At 45.9% G+C, this 12,081-nt stretch overlaps 1 protein-coding gene across 1 annotated transcript in view; it reads right to left on the bottom strand.

Moving 5' to 3' along the window:
• Window positions 1-11,834, bottom strand: part of PIGS (phosphatidylinositol glycan anchor biosynthesis class S) — a 50,232-nt gene extending 38,398 nt beyond the window's left edge. Inside the window, exons 1-3 of the mRNA XM_077480432.1 lie at window positions 11,768-11,834; window positions 11,556-11,695; window positions 6,037-6,148 (exon numbers count right to left, since the gene is read on the bottom strand). Of these exons, the coding sequence (XP_077336558.1) occupies window positions 6,037-6,148; window positions 11,556-11,695; window positions 11,768-11,798 (283 nt within the window). The 5' untranslated portion in view covers window positions 11,799-11,834. The remainder of the gene's footprint in view (window positions 1-6,036; window positions 6,149-11,555; window positions 11,696-11,767) is intronic.
• Between the last annotated feature and the right edge of the window lie 247 nt (window positions 11,835-12,081).

Here is a 12,081-nt window from a genome sequence, read left to right as displayed (position 1 = left end):
TCCTGGTCAACCCCTTAAAGAACCTGCTAACTAGCGGGTCTATCGCCAGAGGTTGATCCAAAAAAACAGACAGGGCCGTAATTTGTACCTTTAAGGTACTAATGGCCAACCCCTTATCCACACCGTCTTGTAAAAATTCCAAGACTGTTGGGATACTTATAGATACCTTTTTAGTGTCCAACCATGAACAAAAAACTTTCCAGTATTTAACATAAATTGCTTGGGTTACCTTCTTTCTACTAGAAAGAAGTGTTTTAATCACCCTATCTGAGAGTCCCTTAGACTTCAAGAGACTCTCTTCAGACGCCAGGCCGATAACTTTAGGGTCTGTAGTTCTTGTAACAGAACTGGACCCTGAGACAGCAGATCCTCCCTCTCGGGCAGTATGAGGGGAGGTTCGTCTGTCAGGCCCAGCAGCACCGAGAACCATGGTCTCTTCGGCCAGTACGGAACCACTAGTATCAATGTGGTCTGTTCCTGCAAAAATTTCCTCAGGACTAGAGGAATTAACTTGAATGGGGGGAAGGCGTAACAAATGTGAAAAGCCCAGCTTTGTGCCAAAGCGTCTATCCCTCTTGCCCCTGCCTCCCTCTCTAGGGAAAAGTATACTGGGACCTGGGTGTTCGCTTTCCTGGCGAACAAGTCCACTTCCGGAAGACCCCATTTGCGCACTAACATCTGGAAAATCTCCCTGTTTAGTGACCATTCTGATTCGTACACCCGGTGTCGACTCAGAAAGTCCGCCAGGTGGTTGTCCACCCCTTTTAGATGGACCGCTGAAAGCGATTTTAGGTTTTCTTCTGCCCAATGCATGATCGTACTTGTTAGCTTGATCAAGGACGGGCATCTTGTTCCTCCCTGCTTGTTTAGGTAGGACACCGTCACTATACTGTCCGAGAGGACCTGTACATGGTGGTCCTTCAGATCCCTGGCGAACACCCTTAAGGCTTCCCAGACTGCCTGCAACTCCCTCCAATTGGCTGACCTCTGGGACTGTGTCTTCCCCCAGCATCCTTGGGCTACCTTCGACCCCAAGTGGGCCCCCCAGCCCCAAGCACTGGCATCCGTGGTGATGCGAACAGACACTGGAGGAGACCACCAAAGACCCCGTACTAGGTTCTCTTCTCTCTTCCACCACCAAAGAGACCTTTTGGTCTTTGAGGATAGATGGATAGTCCTGTCCAGGGACTCTTGTGTCCCGTCCCAACTGCCCAGAATATTGGCCTGGAGACACCTGAAATGAGCTCTTGCCCAAGGAACTGCAGGGATTGTTGCCACCAATAGGCCCAACCCTGCCATAGCTGACCTGATGGAAATTGTCTGATTGGACTGTAGGAAGGTTACCATGTCTTTCACCTTTATCACTTTTTCCTCCGTGAGGAAGACTTTCTGTGACACTGAATCCACCAGAAAACCTAGATACTGTAAGACCTGTGTTGGTATCAGGTGTGACTTCTCTTGGTTTATCAACCACCCCAACCTTTTTAGGCAAGAGATAGCTACCCTCAGATCTCCCTGCAGTTGGAGCTTTGAGGGGGCAAAAAATAAAAGGTCGTCCAAGTACGGTATGACAGCGATCCCTTTCAGTCTTAGGGGAGCCAATGCTTCTGCCAGGACCTTGGTGAAAATCCTGGGGGAAGAAGACAGACCGAAAGGCAGAGCCCTGAATTGGAGGTATCGAATCTGACTTCCCCAAAGAATCGCTATCCTCAAATACTTTTGAGAGTCTTCTCGAATCGGGATGTGAAGATACGCGTCCCTTAGATCGAGAGAGGCCATGAAACAATTTGGAGGGAGTACTGATCTCACTGTAAAAATTGTTTCCATCTGGAATTTCCTGTAAGTTACCCACTTGTTCAGTAACTTCAGATTCAAGATCAACCAGAATTTGCCTGACGGTTTCCTTACTACAAACACGTGTGAATAGAAACCCTGATTTATTTCCTGTGGCGGAACTGGCACTAGAACCCTCTGATCTATTAAATCGCCAATTTGCGACAGCAAAGCTGACGCTTTCTGGGGGTCTTTGGGAGGTTTGGTCAGACACATCCTTGCAGGTGGGACGTGTGTGAACTGTATTTTGTAACCCTCCCTGATGATCCTCCGGACAAAAGGACTTGGAGTAGCGTATTCCCACTGTGGGAGGAACTGCCCCAGTCTCCCCCCCACAGGAACCGCGTCACTGGGATTTAGTGGTTTTTTTAGAAGAGGAAAAGAGATTGCTTTTCTGTTTTCCTCCCATCCACTGTTTCTTAGAGGTTGACTCCTTAGAGGACTGTCCTGGTGACTGTCCCTGCCTTTGAGGACGAAAAAAGCGTTTGCCTGTAGTCTTCTTAGGTTTGACAGGAAAAGCCTTTTTCTTGTCTGCAGTACGGTCCAGGACTTTCTCAAGATCCTGTCCGAACAGAAGGTCTCCCTCAAAGGGGATGCCACATAACCTCACTTTTGAGGCTGAGTCTCCCGACCAAGACTTCAGCCAAAGTGCCCTACGTGATGAATTTACGAGGGCAGCGGTCCTGGCTGACAATTTAACAGACTCCGCAGAGGCATCTGCTATATAGCCTGCTGCTTTATGTAGCATAGGAAGGGAATCCAGAATTTCCTTTCTGGAGGTCCCCCCTTCCAAGTGGCCTTGTAATTGTTCCAGCCAGACCTCTAAGTTGCGAGCCACTATTGTCGTGGCCATTGCAGGTTTTAAGTTATTCATGGTTACTTCCCATGACCTCTTTAACAGTACTTCCATCCTTTTATCCATGGGTTCCTTTAGAACACCCATGTCCTCAAAGGCGAGATCTGTTGACTTTGCACACTGGGAAAAAGCTGCGTCTACCTTGGGCACCTTATTCCAAACACAAGAGGGGTCCTCGCTGAAGGGGAATCTCCGCTTCATGCTTTTAGGAAAAAATAACTTTTTCTCTGGTTCCTCCCACTCTTTTTTGATTGAGTCTACCAGTGTGCTATGAACCGGAAAGACCCTAACTGAATCAGTTTTAAGGGTCTGATACATCCGGTCATGCAAGGACAGGGAGACTGGCTCCTCTCTGATTTCGAGCGTCTCATAAATTACCCCCAGTAAGGCATCAACCTCCTCGAGTGAGAGCCTGTATCTGGGAGAGCTTGACCCTTGAACAGGAACATCTCTGGATGATGCCGCCTCACTTAGGCCATCCAGAGAATCAAGTTCCTCCTCCTCTGATTCGTCACCTACAACTGGGGTGGAAGCAGAGGGAACTGCGGCTGGTTTTGGGGTATCAAGGTTCGCTAACATTGCTTTGATGGATTCCATTTCTTTCTGTACTCCAGAAATCAAATCCTTACAAGCTCCCGTAGCTTCCTTATAGACCAATTTGTCTATGCATGATTTACAAAGGGGCTTAGACCATCCTTCTTTTAATTTAGCCATACATGAAGGACATCTCTTCTTCCCCCCTGACCTCTCTGGTTCTTTGGGCAGAGCCTAAGGCAAGAGAAGGAGAGAAGAAGGAAGGGAAAAAACAAACAAGCCAACGTCAGCGAAACCTTTAGCAAAAATAGGACGCCTTCACCAAACACCTATGTGCACCCCACCAACTGCTAACAGGATTCGCAAGACTCTTTAATCCGGATCCTGTTTGAGAGAGAGAGGGAGGGAGGAAAAAACACACCTGGACCCTTTCAAAATGCCTATGCATTGATTAGTCCATTACTCCCCCCCCCTCTCTCCCAGCCCTGTAGGTACAAGACACCTCTGTGTTTGCCTACCTGAGCTGGTTCGGCTCCACTGCCACTCTCCACTGCATCCATTTCGTTCAGAACACGCCTGAAGGCTTCCCCTCGTAACGGCGATGAAGCAATGCAGCACGAACGCTTGAAGCACGCGCTTAACCGTCTGGAGGCTTCCCTTCGTAATGGCGATAAAGCGATGCAGCGCGAACGCCTCGTGGCTGCGGCTTTTTATAATAGCCGCCAAGGTCCCGAAAGTCCACGCTCGCCGCGCGACCCGGAACCGGTAGTGGATTGCCGGAAATCCTCTATCCTCCTCCTGTGATGCACAGGCCGGAACTCGAAGCCTGTGCCCGCCCCCCGCCAGACTTCGCGCCCAATTTAGAAACCTATTGTCAGGCGGGGAAACGAACGCCCTCCCCGGGCTTCAGAAGGAGAACGCCGGTTCGAAGCTGCAGTCAACCCGACCGGAGGACTTCAAAACGTCCGTTTACCAACAGGTAATCCGAACACCTTCCCCGTCTCTTATGGGCTATCCCACCGTCAGGGGAAGGGGAGCTCCAGATCCAGCCTCCTCCTCCGGTGGAGGAAACACAAAGACTGAAGGGGAAGGGACGGAGACCGCCCTTTAAAGATCTGGTTTGTGTTTCCTGCCTCTGGAGGTGGAGCCTATCTCTCTAGTGCTGTCCTGGACAGACGACTAGAGAAAAACAAGATAAATGATGAATTGGGGGGGAGAGGCCTCCAATTTAAAGTCTGTTGTGGGTGTGTTTGCTGCAAGAGGAGGAGGAGCGACTTTCTATCATGTACTGTCCTGAAAGACATTTTGAGAAAAATTGCTAGAAGAAAGGGAAAGGAATATTTTGTCAGAAGAGCAGTACAAAAGTCCTCCAGTATCCAAAGTGAACATACGAATGTGTGTAGCACCCCCTAATCCACACACATGCAGAGACAGTAGGATTATACCAAACACACTCTACTAACTAGCATGTTTTTACACTTTAGCTCCGTTTTAAAATTTCCTTCTGCATTTAAAGCTGGTCATACATTATACATTATGATTGTACAATTACAGTGTATATGTAGTAATAGATCAAACTTAAAGTGATATCAACGTCTAATTATTTATTTATTTTTCCTTTAAATCAAACATGTTATAATTACCTGTTGTGTGCAGTGCATTTGCACAGAACAGGTCCCTCCCATCTACCGAGTGCCCCACAGCAGGGTAGCTTGCGATGTGGGCACCCGAGCCGCGCCTCTGTGTTCCCATTTAGACACAGAGCCACAGTTCGGCCCCGCCCCCTCTTTCCCAATTGGCTGACTTTGACAGCAGTGTGAGCCAATGGCACCGCTGCTGTGACTCAGCCAATTAGGGGGAAGAGTTCCATACAGCCGAGGCACTCGTGCACATCTCTGGATAGAGATGGCTCAGGTAAGTATTAGAGGGGCTGAGGGCTGCTGCAGCACACAGATGTTTTTTTTTTTTTAGCTTAATGCAATGAATGCATCAAGATAAAAACCTTCTGCATTTACAACCACTTTAACAGATGCATTCAATACAGGCCTTTGCACTACCTAATTGATGGTAGAGCTAAAGATGGTATCGCGTATGGTCACCTTTAGAATTTAACAAGAGACCAGACCAGTATAGGTTTTAAGATCTTGTAATTTATTTTTATTTTTTGGTTCAACTTAGCAAGTATGAATAGGTTGTTAGAAAAACACACCTCAGCATTCCCACTAGTGGAGTTTTTTTTGCATAGGGCAGCCCTTTCAAGAGACGCATGACAAATGCCCCAACCTTTATTGGAGTGGAGCGCGGTGCATTTTTTCACAGTATCTTTTGGCTCGATTGCTGCACACCAAACGGGTGTCTGCTACCCACACTTGGGGTGCTATTAATTAATCAGGCACGACTCACACTTGAAGCACATTTCCAAAACGTGTCTGTGCGCTTTGTTGTACATTCCAGAAACGTCAGGTATGAATGGAACTTGTAGTTTATACTTTTATGATTTTCAACTATCTATGCTTTGTGCTGACAATTTTTACATTGTAGCTTTAAATAAAAAAATAAATAAATAAAAAATGTTCCATGCGCATAACTTAGAATAAGGCATCACAAAATGCATTTCAAATATTTAGGCTTATTAATTAAAACAAAGCTACAGTACATGCAAGTGCCAAGTGTAAACTCATTAACTCAAACCAAAAAAAATTCATGTTACTACAGTCGCACAGAAAAACACAGCATCTAACTGAATGTTACCAAAAAAGATTTTGTTTTGCAGTAAAACAACCCCTTATAGAAGACAAAGACAAATCACTCACCATTTATTACAATTTCCTTTTCTACTGCATCTGAAGCTGGGATTCTTCTTTGTTGCTCAGCAGTCAGCGTTCCTTTAGAAAACACCACCTCAACAGGCACAGTGAGCTGGAGCTGACAGATAAATTAAATAATGCTTCATTTTCATTTTTTACTATACACGTTTAATAAAAAGACAAAATCTAGTGCCTGCACAAAATGAGACTATTATCATACAGCAAAGAAAGACAAAATCAAAAATATATCTTGTAGCCAGCAGACAATGCTGAGGAGTCGCTGGGCATATGTTTCCATAAAAAAAAGCCCAAAAGTTATGCTCATATCAGACTTGTGACCCCATCACTGGCAGCAACAGAAATGCTAAAACAGAACACTCACCTGCTTCTACAGTGTTACCCTCTCTCTGATTGAAGTGCTGCAAAAGGTTGCTTGCCAGTGAGGGACTGGCAGTAGAGTGACACCTCTCTGGTCTAGCCAGTGAGGGAGTAATGATGTAGAAGCAGGGAAGTGGTCTGCTCTCCTAATGATGCCATCTTTAGCATTCCTGTGGTTGGCACCAACTTGCCATTGTGACTTGGGCCTTAAAGTGGTTATAAAGGCAGAAGATTTTTTTTATCTTAATGCATTCTATGCATAAGGATAAAAAAAAAACCTTCTGTGTGCAGCACCCTCCCTCAGCCCCAATACTTACCTGAGCCCCCTCTCTATCCAGCGATGTTGCATGAGTGCCTCAGCCGTCCAGGACTCTCCCTCCTGATTGGCTAACTGGCTTTGATTGACAGCGGCAGGAGCAATCAGGAGGGGGGCCAAAATGCGGCTCCGTATCTGAATAGACACACAGAGCTGCAGCTTGGCTCAGGTGCACCCATAGTGAGCTGCTTGCTGTGGGGGCACTCAACAGGAGGGAGGGGCCAGGAGCTTCCGAACAGGGACCCGTGAAGAGGAGGATCCGGGCTGCTCTGTGAAAAACCACTGCATAGAGCAGGTAAGTATAACATGTTTATTTTTAAAGAAAAATAAATAAATAAACTTTAGTATCACTTTAAGCAACAGCCAAGCTGTGTATCACTCAAATTAAGAAACCTTCTGACCAACTGAACACAAACAGGAAGTAATGTTCTCACCACAGGACATTAAAACGTATGTCCAAAATCAAAGGTCACCTGAAAACTGACAGCTGCTACCAATACACGGTTTATCCTCACACGCTGTACACTCAGAAGGTGGGGGATTTACTAAAACTGGAGCACTCAGAATCTGGTACCGCTGTGCATGGTAGCCAATCAGCTTCTAACTTCAGCTTGTTAAAGCACCAGGAAGACATCACGTGTGATGAAACATGTCAGAGCGGTGCTACGCACTGATGACATCATGCTTGTTCTCTTTGCCGGCAATTGCTTTTATCTATGAGCATCTCGTTTTTATTATTTGCAAGTATCCAAATGGCGTTTTTTTGGTCAGTTTAGGGAAAACTTTAGGCATTTTGCCAAGGCACCCCGGTTGAAAAGTGCTGATCTAAACAATCTGATTGAACAATCGCCTTTAGGGACAGTTCACACCACTTGCAGTCCAGTGCATTTTTTTTCTGCATCAAAAAAGTAGGTTATATGGTTTCCAATTGCATAGTTCACACCAGTGCAGTCAGTTCTCAGGCTTAACAGTTCCAGAAAAAAATAAAAAAAGAAAGTAGAACATGCTGCATTTTTCCTGTACTGGACTGGTACAAATGCAGCATGTTCTACTTTTTTCTTTTTACATAATGTGGTAAAACTGGAGCTGCACGATTCTAGATAAAATGAGTCACAATTTTTTTTTTCATTCGAATAAAGATCATGATTCTCTCAATTCTTGCGATGTAACATCTTTCACAGTATCCAAAAAAATTGGGCCAACTTTACTTTTTAGTATTTTTTTTATTTAATTTTTTAATTCTTTAACGTGTGTTTCCAGAAAAATTGCATTTGATAGACCGCTGTGCAAATACAGTGCGACATAAAAAATTGCAACAACCGCCATTTTATTCTCTAGGGTCTATGCTAAAAAAATTATATATAGTTTGGAGGTTCTAAGTAATATTCTAGCAAAATATACAGATTTTTAACTTGAAAGCAACAAGTGTCAGTAAAAGGCTTAGACCAGCTTCTCTCACTGGGGTGGTTTTCAAGTGCTTTAGCTCTGGAAATAGGCTCTGCAGAGCGCCTGAAAACCACCACCCATTCATTCCAGTGCGTCCTTTCACACTGGGGTGGATTGCTTGTGGAACGTTCTGAAAAGCAAGCAGCATCTTTGGGGCAGGCTGTATATATATATATATATATATATATATATATAGTAATAAATGGGCAGCACTTTGAAAGCTATTTGCAAGTGCCGCAAAACCAGATTTTTACCCTTTTTGGGGTAAAAAGTGCCCTGCTAGTGGTCAAAAAGCAGCGCTAAAGCCAACAGCACTTTAGCGCCAACGGCTGCCGTTTTCAGTGTGAAAGCAGCTTTAGTCTTTAGGTGGTTAAACTGACCCCATTTACAGACTGAAGTTCATTCCTTAACCCCCCTAGCGCTAATCACGAGTCTGGCTCGGGTTAGGAATTTGCTGATAGAAGCGGTAACCCCGAGCCAGACTCGGGATCGCTTCGCTGGATGCAGGGGAGGACACAGGGAGACTTACTTACCTTGTCCCCTGGATCCAGCGATGTCCCCCGCGCTGTGTGATCGAGCTGTCCTCCACTCGATTCACAGTGCCGAATGCTGCCGAGCTCCGTTCCCTGCAACGTTACGACGCACAGGAGCGGAGAACGGCGGCAAATTCAAAAAAGTAAAAATACACAAAACACACACAGCACTGTAATCTTACAGATTACAGTGCTGTATTAAAAAATACACACCCCCTTTGTCCCTAGTGGTCTGTGCAGTGCCCTGCATGCACTTTTATATTATAAATACTGTTTTTTCTGCCTGGAATTTGGAGATTGTCCATAGCAACCAAAAAGTGTCCCTTTTTCAGTGTTTTTGGATTTGATTACATTATTGAATAATTTTTAGTATTCTTTATTATATTATAAACTTTATCATACCCAGGATGTCTGCTAGACTCGGGTTTGAACAGATTTAAGAGAGTTATTCCCAAGAATTACAGGACTACAATATAAAACGCCAAATTCCCATGCAAAATAATTGTACCGCTTTCAGCACCTAAAACCGGACTGAATCATACCGCCAGGGAGGTTAATCTCCAAAAGATAAAGTATCTCTTGTTGATAAAAAAAAAAAAAAAAAAAAAAAAAAAAGCCAGAAAATGTTGTCTCTGCACTGTTTACATAGAATTGTGGAAATGGTCGATTGGGATCGTGGGGGGGTTGTTGAATCCAGATTGTGATTTTTTTTAACCATTAATTGTGCAGCTCTAGGTAAAATGCAACAAAAGCACACCAGAATGCACTGAAACGCATCAAAAAACGTACTGCATCCCATTTACAGTGAAAAAATAAATGAATAAAAAAAAACGCATCTGGAAATCATGCGGAAACTCCAAAATAAAAACCATGCACCAGAACGCGTCAAAAACACGTTAAAAACTCTGAAACGCATCAGAAACAGATCTGGAGTGCGTTTTGTGGTATGAACCAGACCTAGGTTTTACAAGAATTATATACTAGGAGGACCTAACTAATCTATCAGGCCCTTACACTACATGATTGATGGTAGATCTAAAAGAGATTGCACAGATTGTAAAGTGTATGGAGAGCCTTAGGCCCGCCATACACAGAGCAAATTTCTTCCTGCAGGAAAGAAATTTGCTTGGATTCCCCTCCATCAACACAGACTATGTTGATGCAGGAATGCTTCCTGCTGGGCCATTGGTGGTAGAAGCAGTACCCGCCGGGAGAAGACAGCGATTATTGCTAATGGCTATAGCAGCCGCTAACGATATTCACAGGTAAAAACCCGGCATGCTGATTGTACCCAAGATGATTGATCAACTTGGGTACATTCAGCCTGCCCATACAAGGTTCGAATCTCAGCCGGTTCAGCAGGATTGGAAACATGTATGGCCTGCCTAAGGCGGCGTTTACACTGGGCGATTACATCCATGCGGGGCCAGGTTTTATCAGCGCAGGAGTTGTGTGCATCCTCAAACCGCCAGTCCCATTTTTGTCTATGGCCCTGCACAGCTGCTGCTCCGAATGTGATATGGGTGTGGGTGCACCGCTCTGAGCACACCCCGGGTTTGTTGGGGGATCACGCACACCCAGTCACATTGGGAGCAGCAACTGTGCAGTTGCTGCGTCCCAATAAACAACAATGGGATTGCCAGCATGAGGATGCACGCCAGTCCTGTACATCCCTGTAGCAGTAAGCACGGCCTCCATGGGTCATGATGTACCCGTGACTTTACTAGTCCTCCAACCTTAAGACCCCTTTCACACTGGGGTGCTTTGCAGGCACTACATCGCTAAAAATAGCACCTGCAAAGCGCCCTGAAACAGCCGCTGCTGTGTCTTCAATGTGAAAGCCCTGAGGGCTTTCACACTGGAGCGGTGCGCTAGCAAGACGGTAAAAAAAAGTCCTGCTAGCAGCATCTTTGGAGCGGTGTATGCACCTCTCCTGCCCATTCAAATCAATGGGGCAGCGTGGCTATACTGCTGGCAAAGCACCTCTGCAGAGACAATTTGCAGTGGTTTTTAAACATTTCTCTGCCGCTAGTGGGGGTAAAAGCTAGCTAGTAAATAGCGCCGGTAAAGCCTTTCCTCCTGTCCCAGTGACTGAGGGCATTTTGCAGGCATTATAGCGTTAAAAATAGCATCTGCAATACGCCCTAAAACAGCTGCTCCATTGTCTCCAGTGAGAAAGCCGAGGACTTTCGCACTTGAGCGATGCGCTGTCAAGATATCAGGAAAAGTCCTGCCAGCAGCTTCTTTCCAGCGGTGAAGGAGCGGTGAGTATACCGCTGCTCCCCATTGAAATCAATGGGGCAGCATGGCTATACCGCCAGCAAAGTGCCGCTATTGTATTGCGGGCAGTTTTAACCCTTTCTCGGCCGTTAGCAGGGATTAAAAGCGCCCCCGCTAGCTATCCGAAATGCGGTGCAAATCTGATGGTAAAACGCCACCAAAAATAGCGGCATTTTACTGCGGACGCTATGGGCGGCACAGTGCGAAAGGGGTCTAAAACAGCTGCTCCATGGTCTCCAGTGTGAAAGCAGCTCACACTGGAGCGGTGCGCTGGCAGGGAGTCAGATAAAGCCCTGCCAGCAGCTTCTTTGGAGCGGTGAACTCACTGCTCCTCCACCACTGCAATACCACCAGCAGCGTTTTGCAGGCAGATTTAACCCCTTTTCGGCTGCTAGCAGGGGGCTTATGAGCGACTGAATAGCACTGCTAAAATGCCCTAGGCGGCTCAGTGTGAAAGGGGTCTAACAAGTCCTCCAGCCTTCCTCACCTCTAATAACATGCTGACAGATGTGTGAATGTCCATCATAAACAATGAAAGAGGCTGAGTTCGGGTCTCCATTCCCGGATCATACCTGCAGGTATCCCAGCTGACTGATGTCTGAGTAGGGCAGGGTGGCTCGGTAGGTCTCGGTCGTCTTCCACCAGAGAGGCAGTCCTACCACAGCGGCCACCAGAGCGATGGAGAGAGCGGCTCGCTTCCCGCGGGAGGCCTCTGGGACAAGAAGCACACATCAGTCTCCATTCATTAACAGGCGAGATCACCATGACACACCAGGATACTCACCCACCGCGGAGAGCGCCATAGGAGCCACCATCTTTGATTCCCCCTTGTCAAACCGGTGTCGCCGGAAGGACAGCCAATCACAGCACAGCTTTGTTGGACACCTAACTATTGTGTCCTCAGGTTCAGCTCTCTAGACGCACGGAATCGGCCATTTTTCTGAAGACCGGATAGTACGAGCTTAAGCATGAATCCCAGGCAAAATGGCTTCACAGATGGAGACAAGATAGAACATGACAACATTTACTGAATAAAAAATGTATATATATATATGTGTATATATATATATATATATATATATATATATATATATATTT

The sequence above is a fragment of the Lithobates pipiens genome, unplaced genomic scaffold, assembly GCF_037356315.1.
Source record: "Lithobates pipiens isolate NorthernLeopardFrog02 unplaced genomic scaffold, aLitPip1_a1.2 Scaffold_16, whole genome shotgun sequence".
Lineage (NCBI taxonomy): Eukaryota > Metazoa > Chordata > Amphibia > Anura > Ranidae > Lithobates > Lithobates pipiens.
Note: the sequence above shows the minus strand (reverse complement) of the source record. Positions and strands in the feature narration are given on the sequence as shown.